This window comes from Triticum urartu, chromosome 2 (genome assembly GCF_003073215.2).
Source record: "Triticum urartu cultivar G1812 chromosome 2, Tu2.1, whole genome shotgun sequence".
Lineage (NCBI taxonomy): Eukaryota > Viridiplantae > Streptophyta > Magnoliopsida > Poales > Poaceae > Triticum > Triticum urartu.
Window position 1 is genome coordinate 743,617,075 of NC_053023.1, and position 23,057 is coordinate 743,640,131.

Here is a 23,057-nt window from a genome sequence, read left to right on the forward strand (position 1 = left end):
CGAGTACAGAGGCTGAGTTGCGAGCCATGGCTATGTTGACGGCTGAGGTGATCTGGTTACGACGGTTACTTGAGGACTTTGGTGTGTCTGCTACTACCTCAACTCCTCTACTGTCCGACAGCACCGGTGCTATCAGTATTGCGCGTGACCCGGTGAAACATGAGCTCACCAAGCACATCGGTGTGGATGCCCACTTTGTGCGTGCTGTTGTGCAGGATCAGACCCTCGCTCTTCACTATGTGCCCTCGAAGTTACAGTTGGCTGACTTCTTCACGAAGGCACAGACTCGAGCACAGCATGGGTTTTTCCTCTCCAAACTCAGTGTTGTTGATCCACCATGAGTTTAAGGGGGGGGGTGTTAGATGTGTATAGTTCATTGTGTACATCCCCATTGTATAAGGGGCTTTTTTGCACTTTACCACATCTGTATATGTACTGGCCATTGGCCCTTAGTAAAGCTTAGTTGCTCATTTATCCAACATGACTCACCTCCTGCACCACTTCACCCCAGGCACAAACCCTGGCCCACGGACCAACAAGAGGAGACCCACCGCAGTGTGCAGATGCCAGAGGAGGGAAATTAACCTCCCCCAAATTCGGCGGCAGCGCAACTATCTCTTCCGCCCTCCCTTCCTCGCTCATATCCCAAATGCAAGAGGAGACCCGCAGGAAGGAACCGCCCCTAGGAGGTTAAGGACGCACAACAGCACTAAGCCAAACCCACACCCTCGCCTCTGTCAACACATTGCGCCAACCCGCACGACCCATTTTCCACCTCCGTGTGTAAAACCAACCCGAACCCTTTGTCACCTCTTGCCATTGTGTCAGGAGAAAAACCCGAACCCTTTGTCACCTCGTGTGGCCTCTTGCCATTGTTGTCGAATTAATGCCCTGGATATCACCTTGGCTCAGCTCTTCCGACACCGCTGACACCATGCCAACATTCGTGGCCAGCACCCCATCCGAATCCAAGATCTAATGAGCAGCGCTCCCTGCCAAATACCACCTACTCTCTCCGTTTGGAATTACTTGTCGCAGAAATGGATGTATCTAGACGTATTTTAATTCTAGATACATCCGTTTTCAAGACAAGTAATTCCGATCGGAGGAAGTAGTTGTTGCGTCCGCCACAACACCAACACGACAAGGCGGCGTCTCCCTTCCTCTTGTGGCGGCCAGGGTCAGATCAACATCCGGCCGCAAATCTTCCTCCGTCCAAGACACTAGCCACCGCCCAAAAACGGCTAACTCGTGGCTCGTCCCACATGTCCCCCCGCCGGAGGCCATCCCAACTCCGGCACACCCTCCCCACCATCACCACATGGGAACACCGCCCAGGGAGCATCTTTCCCAGGGTCACCAGTCGCATCACCACGGAATCGCGAGAGCACGCGTTCGCAACGGTCAAGATCTCCTCTCACTACAACACGTACAACATTACGAGGCACTCTAAAATGCCTCCAAAGGCCATGGAAGTGCCTGTACATGTCTTTTGCGGCATTCCTTCAAAACGCTAGAGATGGCAGTGAAGGGAAAGATAAATAAAGGCGTTTTGCAGTAGCGCCTCTAAATCAGAGGAACCGCGGCGTTCTGAAAAGTGCCTCGAAAGCTCCAAGATTCAGCGGCATTTTCCGAAGACGCTACTAAGAAGCCTGCTAGCTGAGTAAAACCAACACATTGCGCCAACAGCACTAAGCCAAACCCACACCCTCGCCTCTGTCAACACATTGCGCCAACCCGCACGACCCATTTTCCACCTCCGTGTGTAAAACCAACCCGAACCCTTTGTCACCTCTTGCCATTGTGTCAGGAGAAAAACCCGAACCCTTTGTCACCTCGTGTGGCCTCTTGCCATTGTTGTCGAATTAATGCCCTGGATATCACCTTGGCTCAGCTCTTCCGACACCGCTGACACCATGCCAACATTCGTGGCCAGCACCCCATCCGAATCCAAGATCTAATGAGCAGCGCTCCCTGCCAAATACCACCTACTCTCTCCGTTTGGAATTACTTGTCGCAGAAATGGATGTATCTAGACGTATTTTAATTCTAGATACATCCGTTTTCAAGACAAGTAATTCCGATCGGAGGAAGTAGTTGTTGCGTCCGCCACAACACCAACACGACAAGGCGGCGTCTCCCTTCCTCTTGTGGCGGCCAGGGTCAGATCAACATCCGGCCGCAAATCTTCCTCCGTCCAAGACACTAGCCACCGCCCAAAAACGGCTAACTCGTGGCTCGTCCCACATGTCCCCCCGCCGGAGGCCATCCCAACTCCGGCACACCCTCCCCACCATCACCACATGGGAACACCGCCCAGGGAGCATCTTTCCCAGGGTCACCAGTCGCATCACCACGGAATCGCGAGAGCACGCGTTCGCAACGGTCAAGATCTCCTCTCACTACAACACGTACAACATTACGAGGCACTCTAAAATGCCTCCAAAGGCCATGGAAGTGCCTGTACATGTCTTTTGCGGCATTCCTTCAAAACGCTAGAGATGGCAGTGAAGGGAAAGATAAATAAAGGCGTTTTGCAGTAGCGCCTCTAAATCAGAGGAACCGCGGCGTTCTGAAAAGTGCCTCGAAAGCTCCAAGATTCAGCGGCATTTTCCGAAGACTACTAAGAAGCCTGCTAGCTGAGTAAAAGTATGAGCGTCTTGGAAAGGGGCCAGCGGGCTACCCCACAGCAGTTCTCACTCTCTGGGATAGGATATGCAGGTCAGGCCACATCATATCTTCTTGCAATTAACACTTGAGCAAGGCCCAATGGGCTATCATATCAATATATATATTAACCAAACACCATCTATAATCCTAAACTCATCATCGGCAGTCGCAATCATTGAGACAGTGCAGGTGTTTCCTCCTTTTAACTACGTCTGAGTCTTCCTCGGTAAGCAGTATGGGACTAAACAGATTGTAGCGTGAGCTCGCGCACGAGAAAAAAAACTATTTAAATCGGCCGCCAGAGAGTTCGAACACAGCGTCGACTGGATGAAGAGCTGGACGCCTACCACCAGACCATCTAAGCTATGGTTGTGTGGTTAACATCTGAACATCTGAACAGGTGTCAACATCCACCGGAGGCATGCATCACCTACGCATCCACGGCGGCCTCAACGATGGGATTAAAACGACGATGCCAGGACCACGCACGTCAGTGCCTTTCTTATGCATGGCTGCGCAGCTCGGCCCACCGGCTAACCTTGTCACTGCACCGGCCACAGTACCGGCGAGTTATGCAGCTGCTCGTCGGCGTCGCCTGAGCGTGGTCCACCTCCACTGCAACTATCTTGCCTCAAATCCGCCGCACTGGCCCTCTACTCGCGGCCGCCGGCGCCGCTGAGGCGATTTAGAAAACGCCTCCAATACATGTCCGATTAGTGGCGATTTAGAAAAGTGCCTTCAAAGCTTCTTCAATCGGAGGCACTTTTTCAAGACGCCTTCATATATGCGGGGATCCGAGGCGAACCCAAAAAACGCCTTCTTATGCAGAGGGATTTGAGGCGGAATCCAAAAATGCCTTCTTATATACAATTTGGAGGCATTTTTAACAATGCCCTTATTAAAACGCCTCCTAATAGCAACCGTGGTGTAGTGTCTCCTCTACAACAAGAGCTCAAAAGCAAAAACTTTCTTGAAGCCGTGAACAAGCAATTAAAGCTGCTATATATATCTGACTGGCAATAAACAGTAGTCCCTCCATTTTCATTTACTCTACATATTAGCTTTGTCTCAAGTCAAACTTTGTGAACTTTGATCAAATTTATACAAACAGTTATTAATCCACAATACCAAATCAATACTCCCTCTGTTTCAGTTTACAAGTCCTGCATGTATACCTAGGTTGCCAATTTTATCACTCTAATATAAACTACATAACACAAAAATTATACCGTTTGAAAATAAAATATCTGAAGTTTATATTGGTATATTTTTTGTAATATATGACTTGTATTAGGTTGGTCAAATTGACGACCCAGGGGTACGCGCACGCCCAGTAAACTGAGAGAGAGGGACCATTAGAATTAACATTTAATATATATATATTTATTATTATGAAAGTTTTTATTTTCTATAAACTTGGTCAAACCTTATAAAATTTGACTTTGGTCAAAGCTAATGTGCGGAGTAAATAAAAATGGAGGGAGTATTACAGATATGTGAATATTAAGAACGTTTGCTGCTTTTGGTGGGCAGATCCAAGGCAAAAGCTTCTGCACCTAACAACGTTTGCTGCTCACTGTGTCATTTGGGTGCATCAGTCCTCTCTTTCGAATCAGGCACTGGCTTGATTGAATCATGCGCTGCTGGAACTGGTGCACCGCTTTCTTGTTCCTCCAAATCGAAGCATGATCCGTTTTCTCTGCTACCTCCTTGCTTGCAGAGAGCTACTTGCTCTATACTCTTCCCCCAGAGAACATTGTACAGACCACCAACCATCAGCGCTCCACTAATTACACTGTTTATGAGAGGAAAAAATTCAAGAGAATTTCCTTTTTTGGTCTAGTTTTTCTGTCTAACAAGAAAATATTAAGAAGAAATGAACCTTCCAAGGCTGACCGGTTCTCCTATGAGTAGTGACAGAATGACCGTGATAACCAAAGTTAGGGGCACTGTCATGGACAGGAATACTGGGCCGCACCTGCCGATTACCCAGATTTGCAGGTAATTTACCAATGCGGAAACAAATACACCCTACAAGTGAAGTAATTTCGCAGACATTAGGATTTTTGTTTTCTACTTCCACGGTTAACAGTCTTCTAATGAATCAACGATTTGCTGCTGCTGAGGGGATTCTTATACTTACACAATAGACGATAGCGACAAGCCCTACATCCAAGCTCAGCTTCCATCTTGAAAAGTCTCTCTCCATCACTAGAGCCATAAAAAAAGATTGAACAGTCGCAAAGACAAGCTGAAGGCTAGTGTTAAGCAGTATGGATGGATACTCCTCCAGCAATGGGCCCTAGAAAGCAACATGCAGGCTAAATTTAGGATGAATAAATTAGCATCACAACATGCCCACACACACTTGAATGTGTAACCTGTGCACACAGCGAGATGCATACCTGAAACACTGTCCAAAGAGCAAACAATACAGTCGCAAGAGACTGCAGGAGAATTCCCAATATCCAGCTCCTTGAGGGATGAGTATCAACTTGACTCGCGTGGTGAAAAAGATGGTAATGGACAACAGATTTGAGCTCTGGTCCTTGGTATAACGTTAGTACAGTAACACCAGCCGCACAAAGAACTATACCAGAAACTTTCATAATCCCATGGAAGCGCTTTATTTGCAAAGACTCCATTCTACCATATGGAGAAGAACAAATCACTCCCTATTACACGGAATTTTTATCATAAAAGTTCACATTGTATATAAAGCAAGTCAAACTAATTTTCAGTCCCACTATCTTTACTACACCATGTTCATCAATGCACTCACATCTACACTAAAGTATATATGTTTAGACTACTAAATACTAATGGTAATGATCAGAATTGGTGGCCGTGCGTTCACTTCTTAAGTTATTAGTAATTACCACAGATGTCATCCTTTTTTAAGAGGATGTACAAATGGTTGATTCGATTTGTAGGGCGTATTTTTTAGATGATGTTTCTAAAGTTTGTACGAACGCATGGACTCTCTGGCACAAGCATTTTATCCATTGTAATATATAACAGGAAATAACTTCCGTAGCAGCAAGAGCATTTAGATCATATTTTTTACTAAATTCGAAGAAGCGCAATAAACAAATTTCACAATGGTACTCAATTAGTGCGGATAAAAAAATTGGTACACCCTAATAAGTTAGGGCTGTTGGTCAAATGTCAGATGAACATAACCAATAGGAACTGATTAGCACTCCTACTATATATAATTATAAATATAAATCGCTGTACTATTTTATGGCAGCAAAATTAATGAGAGAGAAAGTTACCACTCAAAGGTGTTATCTCCACCCTTTAAATCACTTATAGGTGATACTTCCAATCGTTCGACACATAACTCAGCTAGTGATATCATCTGCTCCCACTCGCACTTAGTTTGATGACATATTTAAATTGTACTCCCTCCGTCTCATAATATAAGACATTTTTGCAAGCTAACATAGCTTGCAAAAACATCTTATATTGTGGGACGGAAGGAGTATTTACCACAAGGAAAAGTAAAAACTAGCCTTAGGAAGTAATTCAGTTATCATTAATAACACATACCCCAACAGAAGAGCCAAAATAAAAGTTAAAACTGGCAGGAGATTGATTACTGCAGAAGCAGAAGCTGCTGAAGCATATTTGAGGCCAACACATGATATGTTAAAAGGAGCAGACATCCTGGGGAAATGAAACAAGAGTATAAGATGTATAACATTAATAAAACAAATGAATCAGTTTAACTAAGAAATACCAAAGGATCTATTGTACGATGGAAAAAAGATGGTATGGTTAATACAATAACTATTTCCATAATTTTTAGCTTTGCACAACACCTCCGTAGAAAGTTGATCAATTAACCTAAGAAAAATACCTACTTTCCCCACAAAGATGAACAACAATTTTTGCAATTAGTGTAACAATTGGAAATATATATTAAATCTGGTAAAACTGAAATTCTCTGCCAGAAAGGACAGATTGCCATTGATGAAGGTGATGAGTATACTACACTAAAACCAAAATGACCGAGCAAGGAATTAATGAAATAAAGGAAATTTGTATATTGCAAGGGAACACAAAAGAGTTTCAAGCATATAAAGTTTGGATAAGAACAAACATAATGATACAGTTATGGTATTGGATAGATATCTAACAACTTCATGTCACCATTCCCGCATTAATAGTCTCATCCCAATAAAATACAAAAATTATGAGAAAATAATGCACTCTTGCAAATAATATTTTTATCTAACAGTGCCATTTGATAAACAAGAAGAACACATGTATAAAAACATTTCTGGCTTGTACTTTGACCTACCCATATAATGCATGCACAAATAGCTTCAGACAGACTTTGTATGACATTTGTGGGGCAGTTTTCCTGCAAAATAAATCTCAGTGCATGCTTCCTAGATGGCATCCAGATCTAGGTAACTAAGAAGCCAAAATTCTGCATACCTTTCAATCGCAAAAGCAATGGGCAGTAAGAACATTGTGGCTATTGCATGCCTGTAGAAATTAAGAACGTATGTACTTGTACCTTCGTTAAAAGCAGCTTTGGTAAGTATATGCATAACTCCATAGATAAACCTTAAGAGAAATGAAAGAACATAAGGTGTTGTGTTTCCCATTACTATAGTTTGTTAGAACTTCAAAGATGATTGCTTATATACCACTACTTGCCCATCAAGACACGTCAAGCATTCGGCATCAGGATAATTAATCAAACCCTCACTGTCATAAGGTTGGTTCAGATTCATAATCCACTTAAGCAAAATATATTTTATGTATGCTTTACTATGTACATACCACACAAGTCACTCACTTTAATCAAGGTTAAAAAATGGCATCAAGCTCTTTTTAGGTCTAACAAGTTGGTTACATCATACCAGCAGAACATATATTTCAACAAATTAGGTATATCAGTCACAAGGTGCTTGTGTACTTATTAGAATGCATGATGCATCCACTCAAAGCATATATTGGCATTTATTTGAATAATCCCAGCACTTGAACATTATTATGGCACGAATGAAAAGTCGTGTATACTGGTAGTATTATTCATCTCAGGTTGTTCATCTCTCTAGAAAAGAAAGTAGGAACTTCATAGTACTTCAGTTGCAGTTAAAAACTAAAGCATATTAATATTTGTAAATGAGAAAGGATTCAACAGTTCCAACTTTCAATCTCAAGGTGACTCGGATGCTTTTTGGACATTCCCTGCAAAAATTATACTCGGTGACTAATGCTCAGTGAGTCATTTCGCATTGTATATTTCTATAGACATTATTATATTTGAAATAGATCTTTTAGTAGACACATTATACAAATGCATCTTTGGAGGGATCAATGGCAAAAGTAACACATGATGTGGAAAAGGAAGAGGACAGTAGTAAATACTTGCATCTTTATGAAGGCTGGAGTGCTTAGTGGCATAAGTGGCACATGATGTTGAAAAGGAAAAGGGCGGCAGCTAAGGACCAGTAAAATGGTCATAGGAAAAGTTGCATTAGTGTCTACCAGCAAAAGGGCCCGTGCATTGCAACGGGAGAAAAAAAATCATAATGTCCAAAGACCATGACAACATTTTGCTGCGTCACAGATAAAATTTCGGTGAACATTTTGTTCAATTTCATCAACATTTTTTAATAAAGGAAGTTTTTTAAACAAACCATGAACATTTTTTCATTTCCAAACATTTGTTTTCAAAATTGCTAACATTTTTTGAATATGCAAATATTTTTTAAATCCACAAAAAAATTATGACTTAATGAAAATTATATATAAAAATTCGTTTTTAAAATATTTTGAACTCTTTTGATGTACCAAATTATTTAAAGGATGAAAAACCAAAAAGAGAAAATAAAAAAATTAGAAAACAAAAATTAAAAACAGACTGCCCGCACATGGGCCGGCCCAAACGGGCATGCTGCGTCTTCTCGAAGCATGCAGAGTGCAGTATAGGAGGCCCTATTCCGTGGGCCGGTCGGAAATTCCTATGTGTGAAATGTTTTTTGTCATTTATAGGTGGCATCGATGGTAATATTTGCAATTTTAGTGTGACGATTTATGTGACCTACCACAAGAAGCATTCATGACTTTATTATTAGATATAGACTGCCATGTAAACGACACTAAATCTAGAACAACACTTTCATTCTGTTTAAAGAATAAACTGCCATGCTTCTAAAAAATGGTTTAGAGTAACCTTTTTTTCGAACATCAGTATAGACGCAAGCGCTCATATACATGCGCATACACTCACTCGGCATATCATCTTGAGATTTACGAAGTTACCGTAGGTCACCGTAGACGTCTAGCTGGGGATACCACAGTCCCTCTAACCATCCAACCACAGGTTGGTTCATTGGTTTAGAGTAACTGTGTCTGTATATTTAGCCTTTTAGAAGTTATGTTGTTCAAATAGAGCACTTCTTCCTGCAGCGCCTCCGGCCCTTCCCCTCCTTCTCCCGCAGGCCACCTCTCCGATCGTCCTGCCCCGGCCCCTCCCTCGAAGCCGTGCACGACTGGGGGTCGACCCCTCCTACCGCCAGGACCCCGATCTACTGCATCCATACTCGCTGCTGCATGAGGACGGCATCGGGCAAGCCTGAGGAGCAGCCATGGATTGCGGCGGCGGGGGCTAGGATGCTCCTAATGCGCTCGAGGCTCCAAGTGCGGAGTTCGACAGTGGGTTTCCTCCTAATGCGCCAAACCCATTTCCGTTAAATTCCCCCTTTTCATTATTACTTTCTGGTTGTGGACTTTTTTCGGGGTCCAAAAAATCTAGCCTTGACGTGGAACAAAATGGTACAATGAATTCCTTAAAAGCAGTATTAATATGCATTGCAAAATGATGCGGTGAATTGCTCAATTAGTATCGATACATAATTCCCCCATTTTGACGCATTTTTCTGAATGTAATACACATCAAGGAGATCGAAAGCCTTTCTATCCATTATGAATTGCTTAAGCATTGTTGATTGATGTGCATTACAAAATGATGCGGTGAGTTGCTTGATTAGTACTTCATGCATCGATACATATTTCCCCTATTTTTACTCGCTTTTCTGATGAATGCCCTGTCTGTCACACACATCAAGGAGATCCAAAGCAGTTATCCATTATGACAGACATACAGCACCATCTTGCTGGCTCGCCAGCCTTTTTCAGGTGGACTGATTCCAGCCGCCGTAGCTCTCCTCCTCCTCGTTTTCCTGCAGACGACAGAATTGCAGTCAGACTCAGATCATGGCGGCCACGACGATGCGCCAAGGGCAAACATGTAGGGATATGTTCGATTACCTCTGCCGGGGTGAAGGTGAGCGCGATCTTGATCTCCCCGCGGTACTCCTCGTCCTTGACGACCCGGTGCACGGCCGGCGGCAGGCTGCCCTCCTGGAGCACAGCCTCCAGCGGGATACTGAAGAAAATTCAGTTAAAGTTCAGAACCCGCAGGCAGCAGCTGAAACAGGTGTTCTGAATTTCTGCAGGAATAATAATGTGCCAGCTTGGATCCGAGAGTACAGGAGGTGTGTTTGTGTGGTACTTGCCATGCTTCTCCGACGAGGTCGTCGGCCGAGAGGGCGTCACTGTCCATGATCTTGACCCTGAGCTCCGGAGCGTCGCCGGAGACGGCGAAGAAGAAGGTCTCGTTCCACTCAGGCTCGCTCCCTGCTCCTGTAATAAGTAGGTTCCACCAGGACGAGTGAATTTCCGACGAGAGGAGATGACAGTGATTTCTTATGGACGATCTATGCATAGGTGGATGCATATACCTGATGCGACGGTGCTTTTCTGCTCGTGGCTGCGGCAGGTGAGGATCACGTACGGGTCCATGCTATCTGATCCACAGCAGTTGAGCAATCAGATCGGAGATCTAGCCATGAAGATCAAGCAGACGCCGACGAACTAAACATTAATTCCTCAACAGGACAACATGATAATCAGGTGCTTAATTTTGACGATCGGTGCAGATCCTTGTCCCATATTCAATCCTCTGGCGGGAGGAAGAAGAAGAACACACACGCAGAGACAGATTCAGCAGTGACTGAATGAACCGCGGTCAGCTACATAGGTATACTATCTAGTACATAATTGACAGCAGCAGCAGAGATCGACAAACACACCAAGGAGCACGACAAGAAAGGGATGAAGGTCTGATGATGATCTGCATGACGGACGGCGACGCGCCGACGCAGGCAGATAGGTCCGACAGTTACTTACTGAAGAAATCGGAGTCGTCGAGGCCCTTGGCGGAGACGAGCAGCACCTCCAGCTTCCCGCGCACCATGTCTCCTCCTCCTTCTCGATCTCCGGCCGGCCGGCCAAGTCTTGGATCTCTCTCTTGGTCTGGGTGAATGTCGCCTTCACCAACCCACCACGGCACCACCGTATATAGAGGAGTGTATGTGAAGTCAAGGAAGCCTTCCACGGAATCTATTAATTTTCGCCAGTTTGGTGCCAGACTGCATATTCTCTGGCCAGTCTTCCGGTCATTATTATTGAAAGAAAAAATTGGAAAGGTTTGTTGCGCCCGCGCGTCTGACCAATGGCCTAGCCTGGCCAGGAACATGCATGCACCCAAATAATGCATGCAGACGGCAAGCTGGTTCACCAGCTTTTGCATTTGAATATACCAGACTGACTATGACTCGGTCCACTTAAATATACTGTACTAGTTATTTCTCGATTAATAACGTACTCATCCTCATGTATAGTCATAAGACTAAGATTTTCTTGTCATCTTTGCACCTGCAATGGCTTAGAAATAGGTGTTTACTATCTGTGACAGTCTGATGCGGCCGCGAAATGTGCGGGCTACTATGTGGGATCATTGGCTTGATTTTGATTGGTTACAGGTACGACCAAGAAAATCAACAATTCATCAATAGTGGCTACCAGCGTATTTGAAGGTGCAAAAATAAAATAATAGTACCGTTTGCCATTCACCAATAGTGGCTACCAGCTACCAAAGAAATACAGTAGGTTCCAGTACTAATACGTGCATACGCTAATGGCCGGAGATTACTGCCTACCACTGATAGAAAAAGGGCCTGTTGTCCCGGTTCGTAAGGGCCTTTTGTCCCGGTTCCAGGGGTCGGTACTAATGCCCTGTCCCTTTAGTCCCGGTTCAATCCAAAACCCAACCGGGATCAATAGGCATCCACGCGTCAGCATTTCTGTGGTTGGGGTTTTTGTTTTTTTAAAAGGGGAGGGGTTGGGGGTTAATTTAGGTGTTTCATATATTGTGTTAGCTAGCTATAATTAATAGAGAGAAGTGTCCTCTCTTATGTCCGTGCTTGGTCGACGCTACGTACTATACATACGTATAGAAAGGACTAGACACGCTAGCTAGCTAGTAAGCAAACGAAGGAAACAGAAGATCGTCATCTGGTTCGATCCCTTTATCAACCAGATCAATCTCAGTCTTGGCCCACTTAGGCCGGGCTACGAGGTAGCCACCTGACCCCGTGCGGTGGTGATGCTTCTTCTTCGCAGCATTTTGCTTATTTGTCGCCGACATCTTCTTACTCTTTTCCGATGTCTTGTGGGCCACAAATGCGGGCCAGTGATCTCTGATCTTCTCATATCTGCTCTTGAATTCTGGTGTCTCATTATTTTCGACAAACTTATTCAGCTCTTTCTTCCACCTCCTGAATAGTTCTGCCATCCTCTTAAGAGCAAAAGACTTGATTAATTGCTCTTTAACTGGCTTCTCTGGATTATCCTCTGGCGGTAGGGTGAAATTTGACTTCAGCTCAGTCCAAAGATCATTTTTCTGCATATCATTGACATAAGACACCTCAGGGTCTTCTGTAGCCGGCTTAAACCATTGCTGGATGCTGATCGGGATCTTGTCCCTAACCAAAACCCCGCACTGAGCAACAAATGCGCTCTTTGTCCGGAGGGGTTCAATCGGTTGGCCGTCGGGCGCGATTGCTATGATCTCAAACTTTTCATCCGAGCTCAACTTTTTCTTCGGGCCTCGTCTCTTTACCGAAGTTGTGCTCGATCCGGAGGGCTAGAAAAAAGAACAAAGACTTAATTAATATGTGTACATACCAAAACAATGAATGCATCAATTAGCTAGTCAGCAGAAGCTTAACTAATATATATACCTGGCCGGACTCGGTTCGGTCACCGGAGACGTCATCACGGTCTCCTTCTTGCACCGGCATTGGGTCACCGGAGCCGTCCTCACGGTCTCCTTCTTGCACCGGCATTAGGTCACCGGAGCCATCATAATCAGCTGCTTCCAGACCATCGGTGTCGTTGAGAAACAACGAGCAGATGGCATCACTTCCTCGTGCGATTATGTCCCCCAACAACTCTTCTTCTTCCTCTTTATTTTATCGGAAACGAGGGTCGTCGAGGGTCAGGGTCGCCGAACGGTAGAGGAAACCCTAAATAGCAAGTATCGTGGGTGTGCGATACATGTGGCCGTCGGTGTCGGACACTACATCCACGTCCCACAAGTGACGTGGGCGTCGAAGCCCGCGCCACTTGTGGGACATGGATGTAGTGTCCGACACCGACGGTACATGTATCTCACACCGACGATACTTTCTATTTAGGGTTTCTCCTCTACCGCTCGACGACCCTCGACGACCCTCGTTCCCGATAAAATAAAGAGGAAGAAGAAGAAAAAAAGAGAGGAGAAGAAAGAATAGAGGAGAAAAAAAAGAGGAGAAGAAAGAATAGAGGAGAAGAACTCCTCTATTCTTTCTTCTCCTCTTTTTTTTCTTCTTCCTCTTCTTTTTTTATCCTCTTCTTCCTCTCATGTTCGAGAGGATCGCCGAGGGGTCGGGAGGTTGCCTAGTGTCAAAGAATTCAACAAAACCATGTCTTCATCATTAGGCGAAAGTAACAGGTGCATGATGGTACGAAGCTCTCCAAAGTTATTTTGGAACGGAGTCCCAGATAAGATAATTCACTTTTTGGTACAAAGTTCAGCAAGAACCTTCCAAATATCGTTATTTGGAAGGCCTTTGCTGAAATTCATACAAAAAGGCAAATTATCCTATCCGGGACACCATTCCAAAATAACTTTGGAGGACTTCGTCATGCCCTGGTTACTTCCGGCTAATGATGAAGCCATGGATTTCTTCAATACTTTGACACTAAGAACCTCTCTCGACCCCTCGGCGATCCTCGACCCCTCGAACCCTCGACGACCCTGGACCCCTCGAACCCTCGATGACCCTAGACCCCCTCTCAACCCCCTCATGTCGAAGTTATCGGGTAGGGGGTATATCGACAACGACATACCCAATACATGCATACATACATACATATCACATGCATCCATACATATATGAACAAAATTAATATCTACTAATTAACAACCTAAATAAAAAAACTAATACATATAGGAAGAAGAAGAAAAAAGAAGAGAAGAAAGAATAGAGGAGAAGACTTCCTCTTCTTCCTCTCCTCTTCTTCTCCCTCTTCTTCTCCCTCTTCTTCCCCTTCTTCCCTCGACCCCCTAAACTAGTTCTCAACCCTCGACCCCCTAAACTAGTTCTCAACCCTCGACCCCCTAAACTAGTTCTCGACCCCTCCTCATGTCGAAGTTATCAGGGAGGGGGTATATCGACCCCCCCTCATGTTGAAGTTATCGGGGAGGGTTATATCGACCCCCCTCCTGTCGAAGTTAACGGGGAGGGGGTATATCGACAATGACATGCATACATGGAAAAAAATGCTATCCATCTATACATACATAGCCACATACATATATACATGGAAATAATGCTATGAAAAAAATATGAACAAAAAAATAATACACATAAACAAAAAAATACATATATGAACAAAATGCTCTGAACAAAAAAAAATACACATATATGAACATCTATACATACATATAGCCACATACATATATACATTATATATACGTACAAAAAATGAAAAAAATGATAAACAGGTGGCGGCGGCTCACAGTAGCGAGGTTGACTGGCAAGGGCCGACAGCGGGGGCAGCGAGGGCGGCAGCGAGGGCGTCGGCGAGGGCGGCGGATGGCTCGGAGAGGAGGGCGGCGAGGGCGGCACGGGCTCTGGGAGGAGGGCTCGGGGACGACGGCGAGATCGGGGGCGGCGCGGGCTTGGGGACGACGGCGAGCTCGAGGGGCGGCGTGAGCTCGGGGAGGAGGGCTCGGGGACGACGGCGAGCTCCGGGGCGGCGCGGGCTCGAGGGCGGCACGGGCTCGAGGGCGGCAAGGGCTCGGGGGCGGCGCGGGCTCGAGGAGCGGGCGGCGGCGACGACGAGGAGCGGGCGGTGACGGCGACGGCGACCTCGGGGCGGCGACGGCGAGCACGGGCAGCCTGGCAGCGTCGTCAGGGCGGGATCGAAGAAACTGAACCAAAATTTTCACAAGTGTAGCTTATATTGACGGAGCATTAGTCACGGTTCGTGGCACAAACCGTGACCAATGCCCCCCCCGTTTACGGCAATGCCCTTTCCCGGTTGGTGCCACCAACCGAGACCAAAGGCCTCTTTTCAGCAGCCCAAAGGGCGGGAAGCGGCGGCCTTTGGTCCTCGGTTGGTGGCACCAACCGGGACTAAAGGGGGGCATTGGTCACGGTTTGTGCCACGAACCGTGACCAATGGCCCCCTTTAGTCCCGGTTGGTGCCACCAACCGGGACCAAAGGCCTTGTGCGGCTGCTGCGTCGAAAGTTTAGTCCCACCTTGCTAGTTGAGAGGGGTGCGCAGTGATTTATAAGTCCCACTGCCGCACCCCTCTCGAGCTCCTCTCCATTGCAGGCTTATGGGCCTAATTGTCACTGCTATGCCTATGGGCCTACTGGGCCTCCTGCGGGCCTGAATCCTGGCCCTTGGATGGGTTTCTAGTCGTATTCAGGCCGTGGGGGCCCAGTAGGTGGCATTTTTTTGTTTTTTTGTTGCTTTATTTATTTTCTTTTGTTTTTTGCTTTATTTTTTAATTCTTTATGCTTTTAGTTTTAGAAAAATTATAAACTTTTTGTTAATGCCATTAGTTTTCAAATTTGAAAACACTTTTTTTGTTTTCTTTGTTGCTTTATTTATTTTATTTTGTTTCTACTTACAACAAAATACTTATTGTTGCTATTTTTTCCCAGTTTTTTTGTTTTGTTTTCTGCATTATTTATTTTCTTTTGTTTTTTGCTTTATTTTTTTATTCTTTTTGCTTTTAGTTTTAGAAAAATTATAAACTTTCTGTTAGTGCCATTAGTTTTCAAATTTGAAAACACTTTTTTAGTTTTTTTGTTTTCTTTGTTGCTTTATTTATTTTATTTTGTGATTAACTTTACTATAAAAATAGTTTTTTCCTGTTTTTTGATTTGTTTTTTGCATTATTTATTTTCTTTTGTTTTTGCTTTAATTTTTAATTCTGTTTGCTTTTAGGTTAGCAAAATTATAAACTTTCTGTTAGTGCCATTAGTTTTAGAAAAATTATAAACTTTCTGTTAGTGCCATTAGTTTTCAAATTTGAATAGTTAAAATTTGAATTCTTTGAAAATTGTTTGAATCACAAGTTTGTGATTAACTTACTAAAAATGAGAATAGATGCGCTTATAGAGAAAATTCAACCTAAATTCCTAGTAAGTTTCTATAAATTTCAGAGAAATTCACTATGAATTTAGGTTAAAATTTTCTCTATTAGGGCATCTATTTTCACTTTGAGAGGAGCTCAACAAGGCAGAGAGGGAAGGGCTTATAAACTGGTGTGAGCCCCCTTCGGTTGGCGAGGTGGGACTAAACTCTGCCTGCGACGAGGACCAACCCTTTAGTCCCGGTTTGTGGCACAAACCGGGACTAATGGTCATGGGCCAGGGGCGGGGAGCAAAATTATAAACTTTCTGTTAGTGCCATTAGTTTTAGAAAGTTGAAAGTTGAAAGTTGGCATGGGCCAGGGACTAATGGTCATGGTATTACGAGGGCCGAACCATAAGACATGAAAGCATTTCAAATGAACTCTGAAAAAGTTGAAAGTTGGCATGGTATCATAATTTCACCCACATAGCATGTGCATGTACAAAACGGACAATGGTAGCATGTTCGTGTGTTACAAAGTTGGCATAGTATCATCATAATAGTTGTGGGAGAAAGTCTTCACTTTTTCTTCGCTTGTGTCATTTGCTTATTGCGCCGTAACCATGGATAATCTTCATTGTTTATCAGGATGCTTGGGTCAGCCTTGACATTGAAGGGAGGAATTTCATGAAACTTTTCATAATCTTCAGACATGTCTGTCTTGCCGTCCACTCCCAGGATGTCCCTTTTTCCTGAAAGAACTATGTGGCGCTTTGGCTCATCGTATGATGTATTCGCTTCCTTATCTTTTCTTTTTCTCGGTTTGGTAGACATGTCCTTCACATAGATAACCTGTGCCACATCATTGGCTAGGACGAACGGTTCGTCAGTGTACCCAAGATTTTTCAGATCCACTGTTGTCATTCCATACTGTGGGTCTACCTGTACCCCCCCGCCTAACAGATTGACCCATTTGCACTTAAACAAAGGGACCTTAAAATCAGGTCCGTAGTCAAGTTCCCATATGTCCACTATGTAACAATAATATGTGTCCTTTCCGCTCTCGGTTGCTGCATCAAAGCGGACACCGCTGTTTTGGTTGGTGCTCTTTTGATCTTGGGAGATCGTGTAAAATGTATTCCCATTTATCTCGTATCCTTTGTAAGTCAATACAGTCAAAGATGGTCCCCTGGACAACAAGTACAACTCATCACAAACAGTGTTGTCACCTCTGAGACGTGTTTCCAACCAACTGTTGAAAGTCCTGATGTGATCATTGGGCACATCGTCTGGTTCCTCTTGATCTTCACCAACTCCCCCCGTTGCAGCATCACCGTATTCAGGGGGCACATAGTTGTCATCGTACTCTTCTTCTTTGTCGTCTTCCATCATAACCCCTATTTCTCCGTGCCTCGTCCAAACATTATAGTGTGGCATGAAACCCTTGTAAAGCAGGTGGGAGTGAAGGATTTTCCGGTTAGAGTAAGACCTCGTATTCCCACATTCAGTGCATGGACAATACATAAAACCATTGTGCTTCTTTGCCTCAGCCGCATCGAGAAACTCATGCACGCCCTTAATATACTCGCGGGTGTGTCTATCACCGTACATCCATTGCCGGTTCATCTGCGTGCATTATATATAATTAAGTGTCCAAATTAATAGAAGTTCATCATCACATTAAAACCAAAGTGCATACATAGTTCTCATCTAACAACATATAGCTCTCCAGAGCATCTAATTAATTAAACCATACATTGAAACTATGTAAAACATTTCAATGCGAAAACAAATGCGATCATAATCGCAACCAAGGTAACAATTGATCCAACGGCATAATGATACCAAGCCTCGGTATGAATGGCATATTTTCTAATCTTTCTAATCTTCAAGCGCATTGCATCCATCTTGATCTTGTGATCATCGACGACATCCGCAACATGCAACTCCAATATCATCTTCTCCTCCTCAATTTTTTTATTTTTTCCTTCAACAAATTGTTTTCTTCTTCAACTAAATTTAACCTCTCGACAATAGGGTCAGTTGGCATTTCCGATTCACATACATCCTACATAAATAAAATCTATGTCACGTTGGTCGGCATAATTTTCATAAATAATAAATGAACCAATAGTTATAAAGATAATATATATACCACATCCGAATCATAGACAGGACGAGGGCCGACGGGGGCGGATACCAAAACCATCGCACTATATAAGATGCAATAATAAAAGTAAGAAAATAATACAAGTATCTATGTAAACATACAAGTAAGAATATTTTTCCTTTCAGAAAGAAGATAAAACAAGAGGCTCACCACGGTGGTGCCGGCGATGAGCTCGGCGCGGGTGATCGACGGCGGTGAAGACGGGGACGGGGCGTGACGGACCGCTAAACCTAGACAAATATTATGGAAAATGGAGCTTGGAGGTCGAGCTTGGAGAGGAGAAAGCTTAAGTAGTGTGGCTCGGGCATTCCATCGAACACCTTGTGTGCATAGGAGGTGAGCTAGAGCACCACCAAGCCCTCTCCCCCTCGGCCAGAGAAAAACAGAGCACTGGGGTGCTCTGCTCGCGAGCGAGGGGTATATATAGGCACCTCATTGGTCCCGGTTGGTGACATGAGCCGGGACTAAAGGGGAGCCTTTGGTCCCGGTTCAAGCCACCAACCGGGACCAATGGTGATGGGCCAGGAGCGAGGCACATTGGTCCTGGTTCATCCCACCAACCGGGACCAAAAGGTCCATATGAACCGAGACCAATGGCCCACGTGGCCCGGCCGGCCCCCTGGGCTCATGAACCGGGACCAATGCCCACATTGATCCCGGTTCTGGACTGAACCGGGACTAATGGGCTGACCCGGCCTGGACCAAAGCCCTGTTTTCTACTAGTATACTTTTGTTATTTAAGCCCATAGTCACGTAGTTTTGCACACACCAAAGCCCAGGATGCAACAAAAAGAGCCCATCTACCTGACCTGATGCCCACATTTATAGACGACAGATCGTGGACTCCTGGTCGTTCGTTAGGTCTGTTCTTGCCTCACGAACAGATCGATAGATCCATCTATCTCGCCGCCAGGACGCTAGGACGTCTGCCGCCGGCCCCAAGTCGCTGACCATGGACTTGATTGCTGGCTTGTCGAGGCAGCCGAGTACCCCGCGAATACGGCGGCTGCCGCTGATCGCCCTTGGCCGCTTGCGTACGCCCACACACAACCAGATAGTTAGGCAAGGTACATACACAGTATTATCCTATATATACAGAATTTTGCTAGGATGATGTAACCCCCTTTTGCTTTTGTTTGGCTGTATACTTTGTTAGTTGGAAAACAAAGATAATTTTTCACGCTAGTTGCCTCAATCTCAAATTTATGCTAGTACGAAAAATTTGGATCTGGACATTGGTAATAGTGACAGTAGAGCTATATTTTTGTTTTAAAAAAGCCAAACAAAGTATGGGAAGTTTTAAATATTTTTTTCAGAAACTAGTACTATGAGTATTTGAGATGATTTGATATTACTTATATTTTTCCAAACATATGTTGATACACTACTTCTGGTTGATATATCGTACTATAGTACTACACTTTCGATTGTCATCACTTGCCCTCCCTATGTTCAAATCCTGCCTCCGCCCCTGCTGGTAGGAGCAAAGCACGGCTTGCTATAACACCCTGCCAAGTCAATCTCCACCGCTTTTTCGGGAACTTTCATGTCATTTGTTCAATTAAACTTCGGAGAGGCAACACAGCTCGCTCTAAAAAACATCATACGTACGAAGAAGTATGTTTATCTTGTCCGGTGGTTGGTTCTATACTTGCTGGCAGGGGCGAATCTACTAGGGGGGCTTTAACAGGCTCAAGCCCCCCTCTAGTGATGTAAAATTTGTATTTACTATTAGTTTTAAGGCCCAACCCAGCTACTTGCAGGCCCAATCCAACACATATTTGCATGACCCAGGCAGCCCAGCCCCCCCTCCATTATTTTCTAGATTCGCCACTGCTTGCTGGCACCACTGACAAGGCGTAGTCGCGCCACCTACGTCATGGTTTTTCTGTCTTCTCTATTTTTGTCAAAGTTTTAAACGGTGGCTCCTTGATGTGTTTGAAGGTCCAAACAGAATGACAAACGTGTCATTTGTCATTGGAGGACGACATAGTAGAAGAGTTATTCAAATTGTCTAGAAAATATTGGGAATTAGCACACAAGCACACTTATGCTGATATGAAAACTGCAGTGGACCAAATTAAATTTTAGCTTCATATTTATGCACCTATTCAAGGATCGTTGGTCAACACAGAAGGAAACCCATGAAGTAGCATAGAAAGAGATGCATATCTTACTCGATTTTACACATTTTACACTCATTGTAGTTGACATTGTGTAGTTTCTTGGACTGGAATGACTCAAGATGGATTATGAAGATGGAGGCAGTTGTCGACATGAACACCACATCCTCATCATAAACTACCAAGTATAGGTGAAAGAGGTGAGAATACAATTTGCACTTTTCATTGAATGGAAATGGTATTTATCTTAACAACGAGATAGGAAAGCGTGGATATCTCGGTTTGAGTGAAATATATCAGTTTAAACATAGGTTAGAGGAGTATGAAAGTAACACTCATTAGTGAATAACACCCATATTTGGAAATTAGGGTTATGCTCTACATGGAATTTTATTGTCTACATGGAGGCGTGAGCATATTTTGAGCTCCATTGTCTCACCTTAAATCCGTTCATTGAGCAATTCTGAGCGGTATTACTTAGATGTTAGATTGATTGGTGGGTTGTGTTGGCTAGGTGCTAAACATTGCTGCTATTTGATTGGTGATTATACTGACCCACTCGTTTTAATGCTAGTAATGTGCTAAGTATTTTGAAAATTTGCTCTTTAAATGTGCTATTGCTTCTTTCTATTTGAGACTGGACGTTTGTAGGTATGAAGACTGTCGTAGCGTGTCCTGCTGGCACTGTAAATCTGCTCCTCCACTCCCCCACCTGTGTTATTGAAACCCCCTAATTTAATACCCTAAACCCACATCAATTCGAGCTCCCTCCCACCTCTCACCCCATATCTAGCCTCCGCAATCCTAAGGAACCTATGACCCCCCTATTGTAGCTCGGTAAATCCTGTAGAACTATCTAGTTTGGAAATTAGCTGTGTAAAGGTGCTGAGTATATTTTGATAATTTGCTCTTTAAATGTGCTTCTGCCACTGCTGCTGCTTTCCATTTAAGAATGGACGCATGTAGGTTTGACGTTTTGTTATAGTTTGTCCCGTTGGCGCCTGTAAATCTACCCCCCCCCACACACACACACTACCATTCCCTCTCTCTCTCTTATCAAAAGGGCCCAATTATCAGCCTAAACCCACGACAATTCCTGGTCCCTGGCTCCTCTACTTCTCCCATATTTGGCCACCACAATCGTGCGGAACTTCTGACCCGTATTGCCACCCAACGAATCTTGTAGAGTTGTCTAGTTTCTTCTCTTTCTTCTTCCGGGCTAGGGAACATGTCGGCCTTGGTGACTGAGGAGGGGTCATGGTCTAACGGGTGGATGTGGGGGTAGGACATGGTGCTCGCGAATGCTCTGGTGTTTGTGTATCTGCAAGACAGTGAGGCCGTATGAAACAACATAACCGATGGCATGGAGGCGGACAAGGGGTTGAGAACCGGGTCTGGGCCTAGAGGGTGAGCGTGGGAGCATGAGAAGACGTTCAAGAATGCACCGGCTATGGTGGATCTGGAGAAGGCTGAGCCCATGTGGAACAAATCTAACATGCATTACTGAGGTGAAAAGGCGTCTGGATACATGCCCAGGCATCATGGGTGGATGCGAGAAAAGGAAAAGCCATTCGAGAATGTGCTTGTGTCGGTGGAACTAATGGAGGGCAAGGCCATGTGGAACAAGATAGAAGATATTGTTGGGGGTGGGGACAGCCGAGGAGGTCAAGTGGCACTCTAAACTATTGGAGGAGGCTGTGGGCGCGATTGAGGCCGGCTGGGTGCCGATGCCCATGTACAGTGACAACAAGAGTACCGAGGAGGGAGGTTCTAGTAGGAAGAAGGGTAGTGGCAGGACGATGGGGAGGGCATGGGCATAAGGGGTCATCCAAATCTATCGAGCAGGACTAATGGAATGGATATTATGGACTGAGGATGAGCATAGGTTTGTGCCTCCAGCCTTCGTTTACAATCACTAGAAAAATATATTGCTATTTTGGATGCCTGATTGCTTGCTTACGATGATTAATCTATACAATCATCATGTGGTATAGGGTGGATATTGAAAATCTGATGCTCAAGTTTTTTACTACTATCGTGGCACTTGGGTGTGAATATGTTAGTAGTGCTTCCATTTGTGTGTATTGGCAGATTAATGCTATTGCCTTTTTCGTCGACCAGAAAGTTTTTCTTGTGCTCTAGATGCTTCATTGGTTGCTTCAGATGCTTAATCCATGTAAACGTCGTATAGTATCGGGTTGGATATTGCAAGTCTAATGCTTAAGTAGTTTACCTACTCTCATGGCACTGGGTGTGAATATGTTAGTAGAGCTTCCGTTTGTGTCTATTGGGAAATTAATACTCTTACCTTTGTTTTCATTGACCATGAAAGTTGTGTTCGTGCTTTAGATGCTAGATTGGTAGCTTCGGATGATTAATATTTGTAACCATCATATGGTATTAGGCAGGATATTGCAACTCTTTTGCTCACATATTTTACCTACTCTCATGACACTCGGGTGTGAATACATCAATAGAGCATCTTTTTGTGTGTATTGGAAAACTAATTTTATTGCCTTTGTTTCCGTTGACGAGAAAGTTGCATCGATGCTGTAGTTGCTTTAGATGATTGATCCGTGTAATCATC

At 44.4% G+C, this 23,057-nt stretch overlaps 2 protein-coding genes across 3 annotated transcripts; both read right to left on the reverse strand.

Annotated features, from left to right (window-relative positions):
- Positions 1 to 3,726: 3,726 nt before the first annotated feature.
- Positions 3,727 to 7,286, reverse strand: LOC125534588 (WAT1-related protein At5g64700-like). Of its 2 annotated transcripts, XM_048697772.1 has the most exons (7): positions 7,202 to 7,286; positions 6,980 to 7,042; positions 6,226 to 6,342; positions 5,076 to 5,316; positions 4,814 to 4,972; positions 4,553 to 4,701; positions 3,727 to 4,465 (listed from the first exon to the last, which is right to left on the reverse strand). In XM_048697772.1, exons 2-7 carry the CDS (start codon positions 7,024 to 7,026, stop codon positions 4,252 to 4,254), a joined length of 927 nt encoding a protein of 308 aa, XP_048553729.1. In that variant the 5' UTR covers positions 7,027 to 7,042; positions 7,202 to 7,286; the 3' UTR covers positions 3,727 to 4,251. The 2 variants fall into 2 exon arrangements, with proteins under 2 accessions (XP_048553729.1, XP_048553728.1); XM_048697771.1 differs by having other exon boundaries at positions 3,728 to 4,465; positions 6,980 to 7,262.
- A 2,310-nt stretch (positions 7,287 to 9,596) lies between these two features.
- On the reverse strand, positions 9,597 to 11,101 carry LOC125534589 (elicitor-responsive protein 3-like). The gene is made up of 5 exons (XM_048697773.1): positions 10,888 to 11,101; positions 10,440 to 10,505; positions 10,215 to 10,341; positions 9,967 to 10,084; positions 9,597 to 9,878 (listed from the first exon to the last, which is right to left on the reverse strand). The coding sequence occupies exons 1-5, from the start codon at positions 10,952 to 10,954 to the stop codon at positions 9,831 to 9,833; spliced, it is 426 nt and encodes a 141-aa protein (XP_048553730.1). The 5' UTR covers positions 10,955 to 11,101; the 3' UTR covers positions 9,597 to 9,830.
- Positions 11,102 to 23,057: the final 11,956 nt, after the last annotated feature.